Genomic DNA, 24092 nt, shown 5'->3' with positions numbered 1-24092 from the left:
AGTCAGGTAATTTCCTAAATGTCTAGTAATGCTGTTATTGTTTGGGAAAACTTGCCTGTAAAAACTATGTATGCAGGTAAGACTCAAACCAGATAAAGCATAGCAATGATCAAGCAAACATGTAAGTTATCAGTGTAGGATGGAATGACTTTGGAGTTAGTAATGTGTTTGGTGAGTGCAGAGGATCAATGCGTTTTGTTCGCACAATGTAACCACATTAGATTTAATTTAATGATTATTTTTTATTATTTTTTATTGTCACTCTGAATACAAATTGAAATATTGGGGTACATGTTATTTAAATGACTGTGTTTAAAATAACATTATACAATTAATATCTATTATAGACTATGAAAAGTATTTTTGTAAACATCACATGGCAATGAGGTGTTTGGTACATATATCCATGTTTGGTAAATATAGACGAACATATATATATATACATATAAACGAATAAAATAAATATATATATATATATATATATATATATATATTCATTCTATCTATCACACACAGTCAAGTCCATAAATATTGGGACATCGACACAATTCTCATAGTTTGGGCTCTATATACCACCACAATGGATTTGAAATGAAACCTACAAGATGTGCTTTAACTGCAGACTTTTCAGCTTTACTTTGAGGGAATTTACATCCAAATCAGCTGAACAGTGTATGAAGTATAACATTTTCTATATGTGCCTCCCACTTTTTAAGGGACCAAAAGTAATGGGACAAACTAAACAATCCTACATCAAACTTTCACTTTTTAATACTTTGTTGCAAATCCTTTGCAGTCAATTACAGCCTGAAGTCTGGAAGGCATAGACATCACCAGACGCTGGATTTCATCCCTGGTGATGCTCTGCCAGGCCTCTACTGCAAATGTCGTCAGTTCCTGCTTGTTCTTGGGGGCATTTTCCCTTCAGTTTTGTCTTCATCAAGTGAAATGCATGCTCAATAGGATTCAAGTCAGGTGATTGACTTGGCCATTGCATAACATTCCATTTGTTGGCCTTAAAAAACTCTGGTTGTTTATGCAGTATGCTTCGGGTCATTGTCCATCTGCACTGTGAAGCGCCGTCCAATGAGTTCTGAAGCATTTGACTAAATATGAGCAGATAATATTGCCCGAAACACTTCAGAATTTATCCTGCTGCTTTTATCAGCAGTCACATCATCAATAAATACAAGGGAACCAGTTCCATTAGCAGCCATACATGCCCACACCATGACACTACCACCACCATGCTACACTGATGAGGTGGTATGTTTTGGATCATGAGCAGTTCCTTTCCTTCTCCATACTCTTCTCTTCCCATCACTCTAGTACAAGTTGATCTTTGTCTCATCTGTCCATAGGATGTTGTTCCAGAACTGTAATGGCTTTTTTAGATGTTGTTTGGCAAACTCTAATCTGGTCTTCCTGTTTTTGTGGCTCACAAATGATTTACATCTTGTGGTGAACCCTCTTTATTCACTCTTGTGAAGTCTTCTCTTGATTGTTGACTTTGACACATATACACCTACCTCCTGGAGAGTGTTCTTGATTTGGCCAACTGTTGTGAAAGGGTTTTTCTTCACCAGGGAAGAAATTCTTTTGTCATCCACCACAGTTGTTTTCCGTGGTTTTCCGGGTCTTTTGGCGTTGCTCAGCTCTCCGCTGCATTCTTTCTTTTTAAGAATGTTCCAAACTGTAAATTTGTCCACACCTAATGTTTTTGCTATCTCTCTGATGGGTTTGTCTTGATTTTTCAGCCTAATGATGGCTTGTTCATTGATAGTGACAGCTCTTTGGATCTCATATTGAGAGTCGACAGCAACAGATTCCAAATGCAAATGTCACACCTAGAATCAACTCCAGACTAATTGATGGTGAAATAACGAGGGAATAGTCCACACATGTCCATGAAATAGGTTTTGAGTCCATTGTCCCATTACTTTTGGTCCCTTAAAAGTGGGAGTCGCATATAGAAACCATTGTAATTCCTACACCGTTCACCTGATTTGGATGTAAATACCCTCGAATTAAAGCTGAAAGTCTGCAGTTAAAGCAGATCTTGTTAGTTTCATTTCAAATCCATTGTGGTGGTGTATAGAGCCCAAAATATGAGAATTGTGTCGATGTCCTAATATTTATGGACTTGACTGTATGTGTGTGTGTGTGTATATATATATATATATATATATGTGTGTGTATATGTATATACAAGTTAACCCGTGCATGATACTCATGCATTCTAGTCAAATCAAGCTACTTAAGGTGTTAAAAAGGTTCTTGTCATGCATTTGGGCCTAGCCCAGGCCTCCTCAGGGGAAGAGCGTTACTTCCCGACGCAAGCGTCCTTTTTAATGTGTGTTCATGAGGTAAAATTACCTCACAAAAATGAGTTTGACCCCTCAACTCGTAAATTTAGCCTTTACTACCCCTCCCACTGGGGGAAGGGGGGATGATGGAAGTTAACTGACTTGACTATTCTAATTTTTTTGTCAAATGTCAGTATACCAAATTTCAGGTCAATTGGATGAGCCCTTTCTGAGAAAATAGTTTTTTCCACACACACACACACACACACACACACACACACACACACACACACACACACTAACACACGCCGCTAGGCTTTTACTTTTATATATTAGATATTGCTAAGAATTTAGTAGGTCAGTGTATAACTCCGCCCAGCAGGTAGCGCTGCAGCTTGATTTTTTTTTCCCACACACAGACTAACATACGCCGCTAGACTTTTATATTATAGATTGTGTGTGTGTGTGTGTGTATATATATATAATATATATATATATATATATAATTTGTCACGAACGCGCTCCCAGCTGCCGTGACGTTGGGGTGTTTGCTGTATGAGGTCACACACGATTTCAGCCCGCAGTCTCTCTCACCTATCACACAGGTTCTTAGACCTACGGAATCGCCCCCAAACACAGCACTCTCACACCCCCAGACACTTCAGGTACAGCCACCACCTATTGGGTACGGGCAATAGGACCCCAATATACTATCTCACACTGGCACACAGGCTCCTAGTTCCACAAACTAGCAAGACTCCCACCAGCACACACAGGGTTAACTCTTCACACCTCCAGACTGTTACACAAATGTACATACAAGCACACACAGCTTGTTAATCAAATGTATCAACAAATCACACACTGGCATTCCAAGGGTTTACCTGGACGAGCAATCTCCTCTACAAAGGCTATGGATTATTTAGAGTATCAAGGACGCAACTTATTAAATTTTAGATTTAATATACAAAAGGTACAGGGCATTCAGATATAAAGAAAAATAAGGAATAAACAAATAATAAATTTGACATAACAAGCAAAACAGTTTAAAATAAAAGAGATAACCTACAGAGCATTACTTACATATAATAATCTGTATGCCTGGGGCAGGCAGAAATAATGGACAGTCCTTCAATTAGATTGATCCCCAAAAGTCAGACACTGCCTCACCTGCAGCACTTTCACATGGTGGCCTCCATCTCACCCACACCTCCAGACCTGAAGGCAGACAAGGAGGTGGGGTTGGACTACTTCTCTCCCCACAGTGCACATACACAGTTCTACCAAATGTCCCATCACTCACGTTCACATCTTTTGAAGTACATGCTATTCGCATTTTTAATCCATTCTCCCTACGTGTTGCGGTGATCTATCGTCCCCCTGGAGCACACCAACAATTTATTGAGGATTTCTCTGCATGGCTCCCTCACTTCTTATCTTCAGACATCCCCACCATCATCATGGGTGACTTCAACATCCCCATTGATAACCCACCTTCCAAAGCTGCTTCCAAACTACTCTCTCTAACATCCTCACTTGACCTCTCCCAGTGGATTGAATCATCTACTCATAAGGATGGCCACTGCCTTGATCTTGTTTTCTCTAGACTATGCTCAGTTTCTAACTTTATTAATACACCCTTCCCCCTCTCGGATCATCACCTTATCAGCTACACTCTCACCCCCACTGCTCTAACCTCTCTACTGTCTAACTCAACCAAGCCTCCTCATACTTGTAGAAATCTGAATTCTATTAATCTTCAACAATTTTCCACCTCTCTCCAACACCTTCTCTCCCCTATCTCTACATTCTCATCCCCTGAGATGGCAGTACCTCATTTTCACCTAACCTTAGCAACGGCCCTTGATCAAGTGGCTCCAGCGACACTTCATACTACACGTCGACTTCGATGTCAACCGTGGCACACCAAAGCAACACGAAATCTTCAAAAACTGTCCCGTAAAGCAGAACGTCACTGGCGTAAATCTCGAAGCTCTAATGACTTCTTCACATATACTTCTGTCTACCACTCCTATCGAAATGCTCTGGACACTGCAAAACAAACATACTTTCAATCTCTTATCTATGCTCAGGCTTCTAACCCCAAACGCCTTTTCAATACATTTAATCATCTTCTCAATCCTCCCACCCCGAACCCTCCATCTACTATCAGTGCTCAGGATCTTGCTACCTACTTCAAGGACAAGATTGATAAGATCAGACTAGAAATGGTATCCTCTTCCTCAACAAGCCATCAGCTCATTTCCTTCCCACTACCCTCTGACACCCTCTCTTCATTTGACCCCACAAATGAAGAGGAAATTTCTACGCTCTTCTTATCTTCCTACTCTACCTCCTGTCCTCTTGATCCTATTCCCTCGCAAATTGGTAGATCCCTGTCTTCTGTGCTCATTTCACCTCTAACTCAAATCTGTAATCTCTCACTCTCTACTGGCATCTTTCCATCACTATACAAGCATGCAGTGATTACTCCTATTCTAAAAAAACAAAACTCCGACCCAAACTCTCTCTCAAATTACCGTCCCATCTCTCAGCTCCCTTGCCCCTCCAAGCTTCTAGAGAGACTTGCCTACACTCGCCTCACACGCTTTCTTTCCGCAAACAACCTGTTGGATCCTCTTCAGTCAGGCTTTCGTTCTCAACACTCCACAGAGACTGCGCTGACCAAGGTTGTTAATGATCTGATCACTGCTAAGACTGAACGCCATTACTCTCTCCTAATTCTCCTTGATCTCTCGGCTGCATTTGACACAGTTGACCACTCTCTTCTCATACAAACGCTGCAATCCCTAGGTCTTCAAGACACAGTTCTATCCTGGTTCTCATCTTACCTCTCTAATCGCTCTTTCACTGTTAATTTCTCTGGAGCCACATCTGCTCCGCTTCCCCTATCAGTTGGAGTACCACAAGGCTCGGTGCTAGGTCCTCTGCTGTTCTCTATCTATACCGCTTCTCTTGGAAATCTAATAAGTTCCTTTGGCTTTCAGTATCATCTCTATGCGGATGATACCCAAATCTATCTATCCTCTCCTGATATCTCGACATCTGTGTTGTCCCGTGTAACTGACTGTCTTTCTGCCATTTCATCTTGGATGTCCTCTCGCCAACTCAAACTTAATCTTTCTAAAACAGAGTTAATAATATTCCCACCCGCCAACAAGAGCATACTTGACATTTCTATCTCTGTTGATAACATGACCATAAATCCCACCCCACAAGCTCGCTGCCTAGGTGTAATCCTTGATTCACGCCTATCCTTTGTTCCCCACATTGACTCTATATCTAAATCATGTTACATACATCTAAAGAACATTTCCAGAATCCGCACATATCTCACACAAGACACTGCTAAAACCTTAATTCATGCACTAATCATCTCCCGCATTGACTATTGCAATTCCCTCCTTACTGGTCTTCCCAAAAACAGACTCAAACCCCTAAAATCTATTTTGCATGCTTCGGCAAGACTGATTTTCCTTGCAAATAGCTATTCCTCTGTTGAATCACTCTGTATGTCTCTACACTGGCTGCCTGTCTTCTACCGAATCCAATATAAAATACTTTTACTAACCTACAAGGCCATCAACAAAGCTGCACCAACATACATCTCCTCTCTTGTCTCAAAATATCTCCCAACTCGGCAACTCCGTTCTGCAAAAGATCTGCGTCTCTCATCCACCCTCATTACATCCTCCCATTCCCGGTTACAGGACTTTTTTCGGGCTGCACCCACTCTATGGAACTCTCTCCCTCGCACAATAAGACTCTCCTCTGTTCTACAAACTTTCAAGCGTTCTCTGAAAACCTACCTATTCAGACAAGCGTATAATATTCCTCAACCACCATCTTAACCTCACTACCTTTAGCCTGTTACACAATTTCACACAAGACAACTACCCCCGGACCAACATTATTGTGTGACAGGATCATTTAGCTTATGAATCACCCTACCTTTGCAGTCTGGCTGGGCCAAGATGCAAAATGTATACTTAACCTCATGTGTCAATCTCCCATTGTCCCATAGATTGTAAGCTTGCGAGCAGGGCCTTCTCACCTCTTTGTCTGTTTTACCCAGTTTGTTTATTAGTTTATTACGTTTGTCCCCAATTGTAAAGCGCTACGGAATATGTTGGCGCTATATAAATAACTGATGATGATGATGATGATAGATATATATATATATATATATATATATATATATATATATATATATATATATATATATATGTGTATATATGTGTGTATATATATATATATATATGTATATATATATATATATGTATATATATATATATATATATATATATATATATATATATATATATATATGTATATATATATATATATATATATGTATATATGTATATATATATATATATGTGTATATATGTGTGTATATATGTGTGTATATATGTATATATATATATGTATATATATGTATATATATATATATATATATATATATGTGTGTATATATATATATATATGTGTGTATATATATATATATATATATGTGTGTATATATATATATATATGTGTGTATATATATATATGTGTGTATATATATATATATATGTGTGTATATATATATGTGTGTATATATATATGTGTGTATATATATATATATATATATATATATATATATATATATATATATATATATATATATATATATATATGTATATATATATATGTATATATATATATGTGTATATATATATGTGTGTATATATATATATATATATATATATATATATATGTATATATATATATGTGTATATATATATATATATATATATATATATATATATATATATATATATATATAAAATATGTTAACCCGTGCATGATACTCATGCATTCTAGTCAAATCAAGCTACTTAAGGTGTTAAAAAGGTTCTTGTCATGCATTTGGGCCATAGCCCAGGCCTCAACCACCAACCACTCCCCACTGTCACCCCTGGCAACCACCAACCACTCCCAACTGTCACTTTTCCTTCAAGAAATATATATATATTTTTTAAATCTTTATAAACACTTTTAACAATTAACAAATTAAAAACATCTTAGTATACCAAATTTCAGCCCTTTCTGAATTTTTTTTTCCACACACACTAAGAATTTAGTAGGTCAGTGTATAACTCCGCCCAGCAGGTGGCGCTGCAGCTTGGTTTTATTTTTTCCACACACACATACAGACAGACTAACACACGCCACTAGACATTTATATTATAGATGTGTGTGTGTGTATGTATATTCAGAATTTGATCTGAATTAAGAGAGTGCATTTTTATTTTAAATGGTATGCTGTCCTTTCATGTTTGTTTGTTTAAGCCTTTTATGGCTAGTGTTTGTTGGAGGAGTTTATTGAGGGCTTGATTGTAGAACACTGATCACATGTGTTTGTTAACCAGATATTTTCATTGTAGAATGGCTGCAAGCCAGTGATGGCTGCATAGCTAGTGTGTATAGTTACAAGTGTAACAAATTTAAATAGCATAATTCGGAGTTATACCGGAGTTACACAGGAGGAAACAGGAGAAGAACATTCTGCCTATTAACTCACAAGGACAACACAGTACTCACCTGAAATTCCATATTCTACCTCTGATGTTTTCAACTCACCCTGGCTATAAGCTACATGCATGCATGAGGTCTGTTTTGGACTCTGATCTTATTTTCTTCTCATATCATGAAAGTTTGTTTTATCTGTCAGTTTGTTTTCACTGCAAAATCCACTATGTTAAATCAGCCTGCTCTACTACTTTCTCAACCACTCCCTACCCATGCTACAGTTATTTCAGTCCCCTACCTCAGCACTGTACTTTCAATTCTACTTTAAGCTTTGTCTGCTATCACAAGTAGGAAGAAATTATACTGTCTTTCAACCACTCTCCTCTCTCATGACTCTGCAAAAACTCTGCTACTCAATCACCTGCTCTTTATTACTCTCCATTCAACACTTCCACCCACTCCCCCACATGGCTCCCCACATCATTACTCTATACTATCCAGACATTCAGGAATACACTACATTCACTGCAGCCTAGCTCTGCGCTACTTTTCTGATTACACTGGACATTGCAATTAAGTAATTCCTTTAATTCCCTCATTTTTGCTATTTGACTCATAAATCCCAATGCTTGCCAAAATATTTTTCTTTCTCTCTTTTCATGGCATTATCTTTAGGACTATATCATCCCTCACCCATCCTGCAACACACACCTCTGTCCACATTGCCCCTTCATTACTTCACTCACCTCTAGTGAACACTCATGAACTGTTTTTCTATTTAAATTCAATAACTTGAACAGCCTCACCCTGCCGCCAGAAACTAAAAAGACACTCATCTTACAATCATCTTTCCTACCTTTCTTTCTCCCTGCTTCTATTAGCTGGTGATATATCACCTAATCCAGGTCCCCTTCAATTCTCCCACACGCATATATCTGAACACTACAGAAATCCAGCAAACCTCAAACGCATCACCTGTCTCCACTCTCTTCCAAAGTCCTTTAAATGTGCCCTTTGGAATGCACGCTCTGTTTGTAACAAACTTACCTCCGTACATGATCTCTTCCTCTCAAACAACCTCAACCTTCTAGCAATAACAGAAACATGGCTCACACAATCAGACACTGCCTCACCTGCAGTCCTTTCACATGGTGGACTCCGTTTCACCCACACCCCCAGACCAGGAGGCAGAAACAAAGGGAGGGTTGGACTACTTCTCTCCCCACAGTGCACGTTCACAGTTCTACCAAATGTCCCATCACTCATGTTCACATCTTTTGAAGTACATGCTGTTAGGATTTTTAACCCATTCTCTATGTGTGTTGCTGTAATCTATTGCCCCCCTGGTCCACACCAACAATTTCTTGAACACTTCTCTGCGTGGCTCCCTCACTTCTTATCCTCTGACATCCCCACCATCATCCTGGATGATTTCAACATCCCTATTTCTAATCCACGTTCCAATGCTGCTTCCAAACTACTCTCTCTAACCTCCTCACTTGACCTCTCCCAGTGGATTGAATCCGCTACTCATCAGGATGGCCACTGTCTTGATCTTGTTTTCTCTAGACTATGCTCAGTTTCTAATTTCCTTAACACTCCTTTCCCCCTCTCGGATCATCACCTTATTAGCTACTCGCTCTCCCCCAGTTCTTTACTCTCCCTAGTGTCAAACTCTTCCAAGCCTCCTCACAACTGCAGAAATTTCAACTCTATTGATTTTCAACAGTTTTCCTCCTCTTTCCAACACCTTCTCTCCCTAATTTCTACATTCCCCCTCCCCTGATCGGGCAGTACCCCATTTTCACTAAACCCTAGCAACTGCCCTGGATCAAGTGGCTCCAGCGAAACTAAATCGCGTAGACTTCGTTGCCAACCGTGGCACACTACAGTAACACGAACTCTACAAAAACTTTCTTGTAAAGCAGAACGTCACTGGCGTAAATCTTGTACCTCTAATGATTTCATCACATATACTGATATCTACCACTCCTATAGAAATGCTCTGGACACTGCTAAACAAACCTACTTCCAATCTTTCATCTATGCTCTAACCCCAAACGCCTCTTTAACACATTTAAATCTCTAATGAATCCTCCTTCCCCAAATCCTCCAACTACCATCAATGCCCAGGATCTTGCTTCCTATTTCAAGGACAAAATTGATAAGATCAGACTTCAAATGGTATCATCTCCCTCGACAAGCAATCAGCTCAATTCCTTTGTAGCACAATCTAACACTCTCTCTTCATTTGATCCCACCAATGAAGAGGAAGTTGCTACTCTCTTTTCATCTCTCTACCTCCTGTCCTCTTGATCCCATTCCCTCACAAATTGGTATGTCCCTGTCTCCTGTGCTCATTCCCCCTCTAACTAAAATCTGTAATCTATCTCTTTCTACTGGTATTTTTCCATCACTATTCAAGCATGCAGTGAATACTCCCATTTTAAAGAAACAAGATTCTGACCCTAACTCTCGTAAACTACCGCTACATCTCTCAGCTCCCATGCCCCTCCAAGCTTCTCGAGAGAATTGCCTACACTCGCCTCACACACTTTCTTACAGCAAACAACCTATTGAATCCTCTTCAGTCAGGCTTTCGCTCTCAACACTCCACAGAGACTGCGCTGACCAAGGTTGTCAATGATTTGATCACAGCAAAAAGTAATAACCATTACTCTCTTCTAATCCACCTGGATCTCTCTGCTGCATTTGACACTGTTGACCACTCTCTCCTCATACAAACGCTACAATCCCAAGGTCTTGCAGGCACTGTCCTATCCTGGTTCTCATCCTAGCTATCTAATCACTCTTTCAGTGTTAATTTCTCTGGATCCACCTCTGCTCTGCTTCATTTATCAGTTGGAGTACCACAAGGCTTAGTCCTAGGTCCTCTGCTATTCTCTATCTACACCACTTCTCTTGGAAAACTAATAAGCTCCTTTTGGATTTCAGTATCATCTCTAAGCGGATGATACACAAGTCTATCTATCCTCTTCTGATCTTTCACCATCTGTGTTGTCTCGCGTTACTGACTGTCTTTCTGCCATTTCATCTTGGATGTCTTCTCACCAACTCAAACCCAATCTTTCTAAAACTGAATTAATAATATTCCCACCCAAAAACAGAAGCTTCCTGCCTGACATTTCTATTTCTGTTGATAACATGACCATAAATCCCACCCCGCAAACTCGTTGCCTAGGTGTAATCCTTGACTCACAACTGTCATTTATTCCCCACATCAACTCTATGGGCTAGATTTACTAAGCTGCGGGTTTGAAAAAGTGGGGATGTTGCCTATAGCAACCAATCAGATTCTAGCTGTCATTTTGTAGAAAGCATTAAATAAATGAAAGCTAGAATCTGATTGGTTGCTATAGGCAACATCCCACTTTTTCAAACCCGCAGCTTAGTAAATCTAGCCCTATATCTAAATCATGTTACATACACCTAAAGAACATTTCCAGAATACGCAAATATCTGACACAAGATACCGCAAAAACATTAATTCATGCACTCATCCTCTCCCGCATCGACTATTGCAATTCCCTCCTTACTGGTCTTCCCAAAGTCAGACTTGAACCCCTAAAATCTATTTTGCACGCAGCGGCTAGATTGATTTTCCTTGCAAACCTTTATTCCTCTCCTGGGCCACTTTGTCAGTCTCTACATTGGCTGCCTGTATTTCAAAGAATCCAATATAAAATTCTTCTACTAACTTATAAGGCCGTCAACAAAATTGCACCGACATACGTTTGCTCACTTGTCTCAAAATATCTCCCAACTCGACACCTCTGTTCTGCACAAGATCTACGTCTCTCTTCACATCTCATCACATCCTCCCATTCTCGGTTACAGGATTTTTTCCGGGCTGCACCGACTTTGTGGAATTCCCTCCCTCGCACAGTAAGACTTTCCTCTAGTCTCCAAACCTTCAAGAGTTCACTGAAAACCCACCTCTTCAGACAAGGTTATGATATTCCTAAACCACCATCTTAATCTCCCTAGATTACTCTATTACCATCCTCTACACAGCTAACGCAAGATAACAACCCTCTGACCAACATTGCCACACACATCGGCCGCTCAATACTTTTACCTTTGCATTCTAGCTGGTCCATTGTGCAATATGATGTAGCACATGCCCTTGTGTTTCAAACTTCCATTGTCCTATAGATTGTAAGCTTGCGAGCAGGGTTCTCTTACCTTTCTGTCTGTATGTATTACCCAGTATTGTCTTATTAATGTTTGTTCCCAATTGTAAAGCGCTACGGAATTTGCTGGCTATATAAATAAATGTTGATGTGTATATGTATGTATGTATGTATGTGTGTGTGTGTGTGTGTGTGTGTGTGTGTATGTATATATGTATATAAAGCAAAAGCAAAGTCCCTCATAGTGTAATATATTTGGTATATTGGAACCTAAAATTGGGATATATGCGTACCGGATAAAGCTTGTCAAATGGCCTTATTGAATGGTGGATCCTCGCTTATATCAGTATGTTCCTCTGGATCTCGTCACACATATAAAAATAATGCAGAGACAGGTAATAATAGTGTAGTACAGTGTTGGCTAACCTGTGACACTCCAGGTGTTGTGAAACTACAAGTCCCAGCATGCTTTGCCAATATATAGCATCTTATTGCTGGGAGGGTATGCTGGGACTTGTAGTTTCACAACACCTGGAGTGTCACAGGTTAGCCAACACTGGTGTAGTACTTTTGTATAGACTCTGGTGCACCTCATGAAGATCTTTTCACACAAAATCACCATACAGTGAGCCCAAAAATGCAGAGATGTGAAATAAAGTAGCACTTAGAAAAAGAGAAACAAGGGCGCTTCTTATCCACTTTCCCAGATAATCCAATATAAAATATGCGTACCAGATATCAAATGATCATCAGCACATCAATGGTATATGATGAAATTATCCTTGAATCAAAGATATCTCCCCTTAGATAGTCACTTCCATAGGAATATGGATGATAAGACACTAGCAGGTAGCCGATAATTGATGCTGGAAAATTTTTGGAATGGTGATAGTCGGTAAAGCCGGGCATGCACAGGAACAGCTACTGGGAACAGACAGCCAACACGCAGGCTCAAGACCACAGCAGCTAATGGCCATCCTGGCCATTAACTGGTGTCTTATCATCCACATTCCTATGGAAGTGATTGTACTGTTTGTACAGCAGCAACCCCTATTTTCTTCAGTCTCAAGACAGTTTTAAGAATAATTGTGCAGCATGCAAAGCTAGCTGCCAGTCCACCTACAACAGAGTGTGAGGACACCTTTTCCATCGTCTTCCTGGAAACCATTTTATCTGGCAACTGGCTATATAAATACTACCACATGGCGGAATATCCTCTGCTCCTTCCTACTCATTTGTGCTACCTTACATAGCAATAGATGGAACCCAGTAAAAAAAAGTTTTCCCACTTCAAGTTGTAATTCAATGCATTCATTACAAAAAAAAAATGTTTATATATTTTCTGCATGGTGCAATATATGTCAACATAATAGAATCTGCTAACATTGGTCTGGTGTATGTTATGCTTAATCTCTCTGAAAATTAATTTTTTCCACCATGCCTGCTTAAACTTCAGTTAATGAATCTACCACTAAATGTACTCTCCATCTGTTTGTGTGTTACCATTGTTGAAAAAAAATGTAATATGTAAAAGCCTATTGCACAATTTAGTCAACTTCTGATGACATTACCCTTCTTCCCAACCATGTCTTTGGTAGAAGCGTTGCAGAACTGATTTGGTATCCATCTCTTCACAGTTTGCATCCTTGCAGAGACTGATGAGATCCAAGAAATCCTTAAAAAGCATGCTATTGAGGTGGAGACAATAGCTGTTGTGAACCCTATCAGGGTGCAGCCAGCTAGGATTCTGAGTCACATTTACGCCAGGCTGGGTGAGTGCATAGTCTGCATATCTGTGTGTGAAATTAGCATGCACATTAAACGTGAAAGGGTTTCTTTATTTTTTGCAATCTATCTAATCATGTGTATGCCATTTAGGTTGTTATAACTAGTGAATTTTGTCTATATAGACCCGGATGTGTTTTCAGTTTAGAAGAAATACTCATGAACCAAAGTAAAGGTGCACTACCACATCTGTAACATTTTACTAACATGTTTCTCCCCAGCTGGAGCCCCACGGTTGCACCATAGTGGTGGTAGTCAAATCTCCAAATCTAAGCACCCGCACGCTTTTTTTCTAAGTTTTTTTTTTTTTTTTTAGTAAGGCTTGGAGATTAGACAGCCAACGGGTCCTCTCATTGCCCCCTTAATGACGCTAATGTAACTTTCGCAGTTTTTTAGTGTCGGACTCCTAGTGGTCTGCATTTTCTGCTGTCGCTATTTATCAGAGGGAGGTAGGAAAGCAAACATGTCACTTTTTACGCAAGTCTGAATTTTCTCTATGTTGCTATAATCACTTCGGCAGTTTATTGCAGATTTTTGAATCCTGATTTTTAATTTCCTACCCCACCCTGTGCTTTTTTGGATTCCTCTGTTCTCATAGCCATGGATGGAAACTTTTAGCTTCTGAAAATCAGTAGGTCTATACAGTGAGCAAAATGTCACAGGAACCAGTGAATAACCAACTTTGCCACTATTGGTTGGCACTGACTGACTCACCTGCGGCAGTTTGCTTACTGTATGGACAATTATATTCGACCTTATCCTTCCTTTCAGTTCATAAGATACAATACTGCCAAATCTGAGTTCTTCGTTACTGCTCCCAGTGAAGTCTGAGACTGCGAAACTGATTTTAAAACAAGTGGTTTCTTTTTTCAACTTTCACTTTAGTATATATAATCTGCACAAGTAAGAAAAAGTAACATATTATTTTGCTGTAAGTCAGATGATGTTCTTGTTTTTTGTGCTCATAACCGTTTGTTTGCAGTAAAATAACCTTTTTAATTTTTCTTTGTTTAAACCAGGACGCAATAAAAAGTTGAAACTCACTGGAAGACCTTACAGAAATATGGGTGTCTTGGGGACCTCCAAACTCTACACCATTCGCCAGAACATTTTTGCTTTCACTCCTCAGGTATTTTATATGGACTTGGCATTTTTCAGCTCGGTGTAGCTCATGAAGAATCCTCTGTTTTGTGCTAATATTCAAAAAATTATATTTTTAGATTTAGAAATATTAGAGAGGTGTGTTTATAATGCTCAATCACACGGTACAGTACATTTCTCTTAAGGAGAAAACATGACAGAATGCTAAATAGAAAGCACACTCACCAAGACACACATAAGGAAAGTTTATTTGACAAACAAAACAATGTTGGATTCCCCAATGCACAAACTAAGGATAAGCAACACACACAAAATCATAATGGAACAATGAATGAATCAATATCATATGTATTAGTAAACTACACAGGTTGATAAGATTTACAATTTTTCCTTGGTTTGTTCCTTCAGGCTGCTGTTAATAATTTTATAATTCTGTACAATGTCATTGACTACCATGGCAACCAGTCACATGGCGCGTTGATTTATTGAGCAGAGAGAATATGGAGACTTTTAATCTCATTAAAGAATTTGCATTAAATACTTTATGCAATAGCGTGACAATTATTAAAAAGTTTATTAATGTCAATATAAAAGAACTGAAATATGGTTGAATTTCACCAAAGCAAATAACAGAGAGAGACCATCTTGGCAATTTAAAAACATACGTACAAATTGACAATATGTTATTCATTTAATAGCAAAACAGAAGAACTGACGCTTCAGCTGTATGCAAATCCTTTTTTCAACAAAATCCACAGGGATTAGTAATCATAGAAAACCATAGAAGGAGAAAGTCTGACTTTCAACATACCCGAACTCAAGGATTGTCTCTGAAGATTCTCTGCCAAATTGATGCATCCACCCGGGCCCTCTTCAAATTCTGAAACCCTTCTTACCACATGCAGGATGTCACCACCACCACATCACAGGAGAGCATCTTCTGTCTAATAGAGTCTTTCCCTGTGCCTCCACGTGAATTACCTAACCACTACAGTATCTAAGTAAAAGGTGCTCAACTCAAGGAACCCACACCTTTTGAATGTACCCTATGCCCACTCAGGGTTACTGAGACGTGAGAGACAAGGAATTCCCAAGACGTGTAAAACTCTGCCACAAACCCTGAATGGACATTTAAGCAAGAAATGGAATTTTATCTCCACCTGAACCAGATACTCATGTGGGTAGCCATGATAGTCAGTCCTTCTGTGCTTTAAATGTCCCTTCATGTGAAGCCTCCCATGAAAGGAGGGCCAAATTCATCCCAAAGGCTGGGCCACCCAACGCTTGACAAGAGGAACGCTCTTAGCCAGTCTATAAAGTGTACAGATTCATTAACCAGCCTTGCTGGAAAGCCTTAATGCCCAAGCAAAACCAGAGGTACTTGTGAGTTACCCAACAAAAAGCCTTAGACTGATCTAAAGCTATCGGGTATATTTCTCAGCCCTACACCATTCCAGACCCTCCCAGATGTCAAGGACTTGTGCCAACTGAGGGGGGAAATATCCCTTCAGCACCTCCTCCTGGGATGGGGCTTCTCATATAGGCAAGCTCACCAGAAGAGACACAGTGGACATCTTGGAAGCAGCAGCTCCTTCTTCCCGTTAGATGCAATAAAGTGGTGAGGTTTATTAAGGTGCTGGGTTTCTTTGGGCTCTTCCCTTTCCTCTGGCATATGTGTTTTTCCAGCTTCATGTCCTCTTTAATCGTGTAACTGCACCTGTTCACTATTTTTCTTCCCTCATTTTTTTCTCTGTCTGGGAAGAGGAATATATCCAGGGCAAGGTCTGGAGGTGGGATAGTGACAAACATTTTTGCCTGCTCCAGATGACACTTCAAATTGCTTTACACCCAGTCTGTGAAGGATGCTCTGTGTGTGGTACGTGAGGTGGAGGACTAGTTTACACTGCAACAGGAGCCTTCCTTAGACCCAGATTATCTTCGGCTTGGGTTAATAAGGCTATGTAGATTGTTTTCGGAGCAGTTGGCAGAGGTTTTGAAATCTGAAAGGCCCAAACCATATTTTCCAACTTGGTGGAGCATATCTGTGAGGCTTTAGAATTTCTGGGGAAGACAACATTGATATGGGGGCTAGAATTTAAACTCTGTAATCTCAACTTGTTGTATCCTCTGGCTTCCTAACTTTGAGGCGGACTTAGAATCCAAGAGGACTCTAGAGCAGCAGTGGGCAACAAGTGGCCCCCAGCAGCCCACCAAGCCAGTGCCTGTGATGCTTCACTGCCCTGGAGTTTATTCCATACTCTGAGTAGGACCTGTTTAGTCCTGAACTAGATAAAATCATTAACCAAGCCACAAGGGATAAGAGTTTCCTTCTCCCTGTTAAAGCCCCTAAGCCTGAGTAACCTAGGTTTTGGTCTTTGAGTCTCTATCGTGAGGCGTGAGTCAGACATTAAGGGGTGAGTTCTTCACTCCTTTAGGAGGAATCAGACTGATTTTTAAGAGGAATAAGTCTCGCCATCACTTGACCAGACAGACATTCTGGCTGTCTGCAAGGGTGCATCTTTTGCTCAACTGCTGGCTGAGAAGGAAAAATCTAAATGGTGGTCGCCTGTTCACCACCTGGGATTGGGTGTTGGTTACAACGAATTCCAATATTTGAGGAAAGAGGGATGTCATCCTTCAGCATCACTTCCAGTGTCTGTGGAGAGTGAAAGCTTCCTGTAAATGACCTGGTACTCAGGGTGTGTTAGGAACTCCTTCAGCTAGTACAGCAAAATCTGGAGTCTGCTCTGAAAGTCTGGTGTTCACTGTTGCCCCTCGTGGTGGGGACAGACTTGGCTGCAGACAAACAGAGGGTCGTGAGATGTGCACTGGCTGGGGAGAACCCAGGAATAGAGTTACCGAGGCCGTAGAGTAGGAAGTGGAGGGGGGAGTCAGGTGAGACACCGAGTGGATGGTGTCAAGACTGATATATCACTCGTGGCCACCGGAATAAACAAGAAACAGCTGATAGAGAAGTCCCCTGATGCACTGCGACTTCTGTACCGGTGCTTATCCTGAAAGGAACGGAACTTGGAGTGATAGGTAACGATGATGAAACTGATCATAGGCAGTTGCCAAGAGTAACTACAACCCACAGTAACGGTGAGAGTCCGGAGACTTTAGGGAAATAGTTCTTAGGCGGTTGCCAGGGGTAACTACAAGTATAGGCACACAGCGATATATGTAAACAGTCAATAGTACCTGTGGCAAGGTGGAGTCCGGAGCCAGAGGAAGATTACTGAAATCTGAGCGCAGAGATGCCGCAGTAGCTGCGTCTCCGTATAAGGTCAGGATAAGCAGAGAAGCTGCAGATCACGCTGGAGCCATGCCTGGGAGCACGACTTTACTGGGGTCCAGGAGATAGCGGACTGGAACTGGTGAGTAAATAGTAGAATCGTCAGGAACTGAATCAGGTCTGGTACATGGGATATCAGCACATGGGAAGAGTCAAAGCAGAGCCGAGTTGGTACACAGGGAAATCCAATAATGAGTAGACAGGAACGGAAACGGTCTGGTACACGGGGATACCACAAGCCGGCAGGAAACAGGAACAGGTAACAGGGAAAACACAAGGGAGCAAAACACAATGGTTAACATATTACCGGCAATCCTGCAGAGGATTAGCCGGCTATTTAAGGAGAGCAGAACCAATAGGCTGCAGGTGGTAATGAAGAAGCCAGGTGAATGAGCTAGGAGAAACAGGCTGGCCAGGTGAGGCATTACATAGAAATTGCTATTACCTAGAATTACAGGATGTTATAAATGCAATAAGAAAATATGTGTGACTTGTAATTTTATAACAAACAAAAAGAAAGATGTTACTTCTACCGTCTCTGGCGAAATATTCCCGATTAAGCACTACATTACATGTGATTCCATGTTTGTTGTATATGTCTTAGAATGCCCTTGTCGACGTCAATATATAGGTAGAACAACTAGGTCCTTAAAAACACGTTTTAGAGAGCATAGACGTAATATTACTATAGGTCTACAGACACATAGTGTGTCTAAACATTTTTCGTTGGTACATAATCAAGATCCTTCAGGTTTACAACTAACAGGAATTGAATTAAATACAAAAACCTCTCGAGGAGGAGATAGATTTAGAAAGCTATGCGAAGCAGAAACATTATGGATTTTTAAATTAAAAACCCTCAGTCCAGAAGCATTAAATGAGGCGTTGGACTTCTATGAAGATTAATTATGAAGTACCAATAACTAATGTACAGTTAAAATATTAATATGTATTGCAGTGATAATAGTTATTATTATACCTATGGTCCTCTATAGATCTATTAACATCGGACATTCAGGATCCATTAGGTACCTGTTTGTCCATTTTAGTTTTTATATATGTTGGACAATGCCATAATTTTATATAGCAACATTATAGCTATATCCATTGGGATCTTTTAGGACTGTGTGTGTGTGTGTGTGTGTGTGTGTGTGTTGATTGTACTTAGTTAAAATACCTCTCTCTCCCTTTTGGAAAATATAATAATGATATTCATGTTATGTATATTATTGTACACCTAAAAAAATGTGACATGGATATTATATGCCATATATTGTACTATACATGCATTTTATGATTTATATGCTATATATCTTTTTTTATATGTGATTACTTTCACAGCTGCTTTGAATGCAGCTGATTAAGTGAGTAGTTAATGATAGACATCTGGAACTTACCCCTCCTCCTTCATCTATATAAGAATGAACTGAGACATAACATCTACATCTACCTTTTGGCTTGAAAAAGTCTCATGCCTGAGATGAAACGTGTCGCCTAATCATCTACTTATCCATTTTATCTGTTGATTCTGAATATACATCGACATACGGACCTACTGTTTGAGGAACTATTTCACACTGCTCTTCGTTTTCTGCCCGGGCAGATTTTCCGAATGCACAGTTTTACTGTCACATGTTGGTAACTACTCAATCATGGGAGAATTGCATTTATACCGCTAGGAGGACTCACTTGCAGGAGAATTCCATCACTAGCAGCGGATAGCTGTAGGAGATCCTATTCCGGAGAGCCGCATATTAACAGCATAGAAGAGGACCGTGAGTACATATGGTCTACACTCTCTATTACATGCTGGATTTTACAATTGACTTTTCTATACTGGGATATCCTCAGTGTTTATTACCTCTATATTTTGCTCCCAGGACACATTTGTAACTGTGCCAATCAATATGACGAGTTAGTGTGATTATCCATGCCTAATTGTCTTCATTGCAATTAATTGTCAACAGAACGAACAGAATAATTTTTTACATTAGGAGTCATATCTCCTAATTTTACATTGGATTTCAATATATGTTCATAATTGTTAATATTTTATTCTGCCTTGGTCTTTGTACTTTTTCTAATTGGCCACGCCTATATGTATTTCTAGCGCTGTTTTTTCTGTTTTTGAGTTTATCTTGTTGGGAGATCAGCAATTACTCCTATTATTACAGCTGCGTTATACGTACAGTGTTAAGCAATTGCCTTTAGCCCAGCACAGGATTTTCTGTTTGTGTTTGATGTGATTACATAGAAATGACAGCATGAATGAGGGCAGATTCTGACAGAGAACAGACCTAACTAACCCTATCTAAGACATATCTAATCTATCTAGCTAATCTATCTGCCTATCTAAACACCCGTGGATATCGAATACCTACCTACCTATCCCTATCTATTTATCTAGTTACTCTGACAGAGAGCCTGGCGAGTCATAACAGGGTGGTCTGCAACACTCCAATCACAGGGTGTCGGCCACATCTGTGGCTTTCCTGAATTAGCAGAGGTACCAAGAGTGTTCTGACAACGAGGGAAACCAGGAGGATTATACGATGGGAAGAGCATAATGTTTCAGCCATTGCAGCAGTTTTCATTTCGGGGGGGGGGGGGGTAGAAAATTGGGATGGAAATTTTCACAGCAGACATTACCTTCACTCCAGAAAATGGTCCAATCGTGTGGACGTTTTCCAGCAGACTGGGGGCAGCCAGATGTCAACGTGATGGCATCGCTATTGAACTACAAGGTTGAGGGCGTCTGCTCCAGGACAAAGTAATCAGCAGATGTTTGATAGACGACATGTTAATTTCTTAAAATTTCCATTTGATCTACCTGTTGCACCTGCTTCGTTGGTGCCCAAAAAGGTAAAAATAGAGTGCATTTGAGAGATTCTGGTAGCACTGGACTGTTCCAGAAGGTCTTGGTACACAGACATTCTTAGCATGGCAGAGGGCCCAGTGTGGCACTTACATCTAAGACCAGATCTGTTGTCAGGGCTCTTTCTTCACCAGAGTTTTCCTCAGCTGGCTGTAGTGACGTGGTTGCTGAAGCCATAATTTATAGAGTTAAAGGTTTTCCTTACAGTGTGCTACAGACCATACTCAAGGTTTGAAGGGTGTTTTGGATAGAAATTACTACAGGGATTTGAAGAACTACATCTTCTGGTAAGACGTTTCCTAACTCTTCATTTCAATTATGCAGAAGTGCAGACCTTTTTGCAGGGAGTGATGCATGTACAGTCTCTATACATTCCCCCAATAGCTCCTTGGAATCTCAGTCTGGTGCTGGCAGCCTTACAACAACCTCCTTTTGAACCATTGAATTTGATGGAGTTAACCTTCCTTATCTGAAGTCTACCTTCCTGTTGACTATCTCCACAGCTAAGAGAGCTTCGGGGCTAGGAGCTTTGTCCTGTTGGTCTCTTTTTCTCACATTCTATTTTGCTCATTACCTTCATTTCAGTCCAAGGTGGCCTCCAAGTCCCATCTGAATTAGAACAGTGTCGTTCCGTCCTTAGATTAGGATATGGCTCCTTCAACTTTGTTAGGACTTTGAGGGCCTATGTACACAGGACCAGGGATTTCAAAATATTTTACATCAGCAATGGCAGATGACATGGAGTTGAAAAAGCTGTTATTATGTACCAAATAGGACTCTTAAATCCCTAGGTCAATGGATGAAGAACAATGGGACCAAGGATTAACTACTAGAATTATAGACCACCCCTTTTTTGCACACCCAAGATGCTGCTTGAACTCAAGCTCTATCCCTGTGCATATAGTTCCTCTTGTGTACAATAACAAGTCAAACTGTTAAAGCCTAAAATACAGGTTTTGTATGTTTATATTAAAGTTAAGTGTTACAATCCAAAAGTTAGTTGACAGTTGATATAATTCTGTTTTTATATAATTCGTTCAACAGTTCATAGACCAGCAGCAGTTTTACCTGGCCCTGGATAACCGGATGATCGTGGAGATGTTGCGCACTGATCTATCCTACCTGTGTAGTCGCTGGAGAATGACTGGAAGACCAACCATTACCTTTCCTGTTTCACAAACAATGCTTGGTAATAAGTCTCATTAATTGCTTATATGTACTGGAGTATGACCTTCATTATCATCACTCTCCTGATGACAAAGGAAAAGAATTACATACATTTGCATATACCTCTTGATTTGTCACTGTTGTAGTTTATACCATCTCGATTTACTTTGTCTCCTTTCATCCTCTGTACATCTCTTCAATCCTTCATGTAGTCTCCTTCCTGTTTTACTCTGCTTCCATTGTGTGTTTGTTCTGTGAGCCATGACACTCAGTTTGCAGAATTTTATGTGGGATTACAGAGAAAATGGTCTCGTAATAGGAGGAGCAGAAGTTTGCACAGGCAAAGTGAAGAAGTTTTCAAAAAAGTACTTATGTGCCATGTTTTGATTAGTGTAGAAACATGATATCATTTTGCAGAACAAGATTATTATAATGTGGTAGAGGGATGGAGGCGTTCCTTGCTATATGAATTGTTGCATGTTTCACAGGCAGAATTTGGCCTTAAGTGTACTTAATCGTACCCAAATCACATCACACAGCAGAATGAATTAACTAGAGATGCTCACTGACCCACGTGTTTTAGTTTTGGATCTGGATTACCGTCATGTTTTGGTTTTGCCAAACTGCCATTGCGTGTTTTGGTTTTGGTTTTGTTTTGGTTTTGTTTTGCAATTTGTTAAAAAAAAACAACACATTTTTTTTTATCTAAAATAACATAATTTAGGTAATATTTTGTACCTACATTATTATTAACTTCACTAACACTAATTTCCAGTCATTTCCATTCAATTTTGACCACTTCCTAGGTCACAATATGATTTTCATACACTTTCAAAGAAAAATTGCAGTTCTTGCCAGTGATAAGAAAAAGGCCATTGTCATGCCTGGGCATAAGACCAAAAATCCACCTCTTAAGTGTGGAATTATTTTTACACAAATCCTGACAACAGTTGTCTAGCCATTTGTAGCATTTTTAAAGCCACAGTCAGTAGAGGTAGGGACCTTAACCATCTGGGATCCTCATCCATGTTAGGTCATTTTTCAGCGAGTTCTTGGAAAGCTGTTGGGTAAATCAGAAACTTAGGTTAAAAAAAATAACAACAAGCAGTCCAGTATCATCTGCCACCCTTCTCTCATCTACATCCCAGCACTTGCAATCTACCCCTCCCAACACCTTAATCATCAATATCCCCAGATCCAATAATTTACAGTTAAACAATCCTTTGCAAGAGGAAGCAATTATGAAATCTGTCACCCAGTCTCGAAGCGGATCACAGATGCCATAAGGACTATGCTAGTATTAGATCTGCATCCAATGTCCATTATTAATGCAGCTGGTTTTAGACAGCTACTTGAGGTGTTCTGTCCCTATTACCAAATTCCATCACGACACCATTTTACTAGAAAAGCTATTCCTCAACTCTACCAGAAAGTTCTTAAAAATGTAATCATTGGGCTACAAAATGCCATTCTACCCACTGTACACTTAACCACAGATATGTGGGCAAGCGGAACTGGGCAAAGTAAATATTATATGACTGTGACAGCCCACTGGTTTGGTCATTCGCCTTCACCAGCAGGGACAGCAGCAGCAATAAACCCAAGTGCGTCACATTTTTCAGAAGTAGGCTACTTTGTGTATCAGCAGCTTCACTAAGAGGCATGCAGCTGACAATCTGTTCCAAAAACTAAGGGATGTCATTGAAAGATGGCTAATCCTGCTTGGACTCTCCTGAGGATATGTCATTTCTGATGACGACCCCAATATTGTTCAAGCATTACAGCGGGGTTGAATTCCATCACATTTCCTGTTTTACACACACAATCAACTTGGTGTTACAGAACTTTTAAAAAATGACATGCAGGAGATGCTG

The 24092-nt window shown here is 39.9% G+C and overlaps 1 protein-coding gene across 2 annotated transcripts in view; it reads left to right on the top strand.

The window, feature by feature from the left end:
• Nucleotides 1-24092, top strand: part of PHKA1 (phosphorylase kinase regulatory subunit alpha 1) — a 237486-nt gene that overhangs the window by 84673 nt on the left and 128721 nt on the right. For both annotated transcript variants that reach the window (XM_075184634.1, XM_075184633.1), the window contains exons 15-17: nt 13633-13767; nt 14800-14909; nt 22096-22240. In XM_075184634.1, the coding sequence (XP_075040735.1) occupies nt 13633-13767; nt 14800-14909; nt 22096-22240 (390 nt within the window). The remainder of the gene's footprint in view (nt 1-13632; nt 13768-14799; nt 14910-22095; nt 22241-24092) is intronic.

Source organism: Mixophyes fleayi, chromosome 9, assembly GCF_038048845.1.
Source record: "Mixophyes fleayi isolate aMixFle1 chromosome 9, aMixFle1.hap1, whole genome shotgun sequence".
NCBI lineage: Eukaryota > Metazoa > Chordata > Amphibia > Anura > Limnodynastidae > Mixophyes > Mixophyes fleayi.
This window is presented reverse-complemented; position numbering and strand designations above follow the sequence as displayed.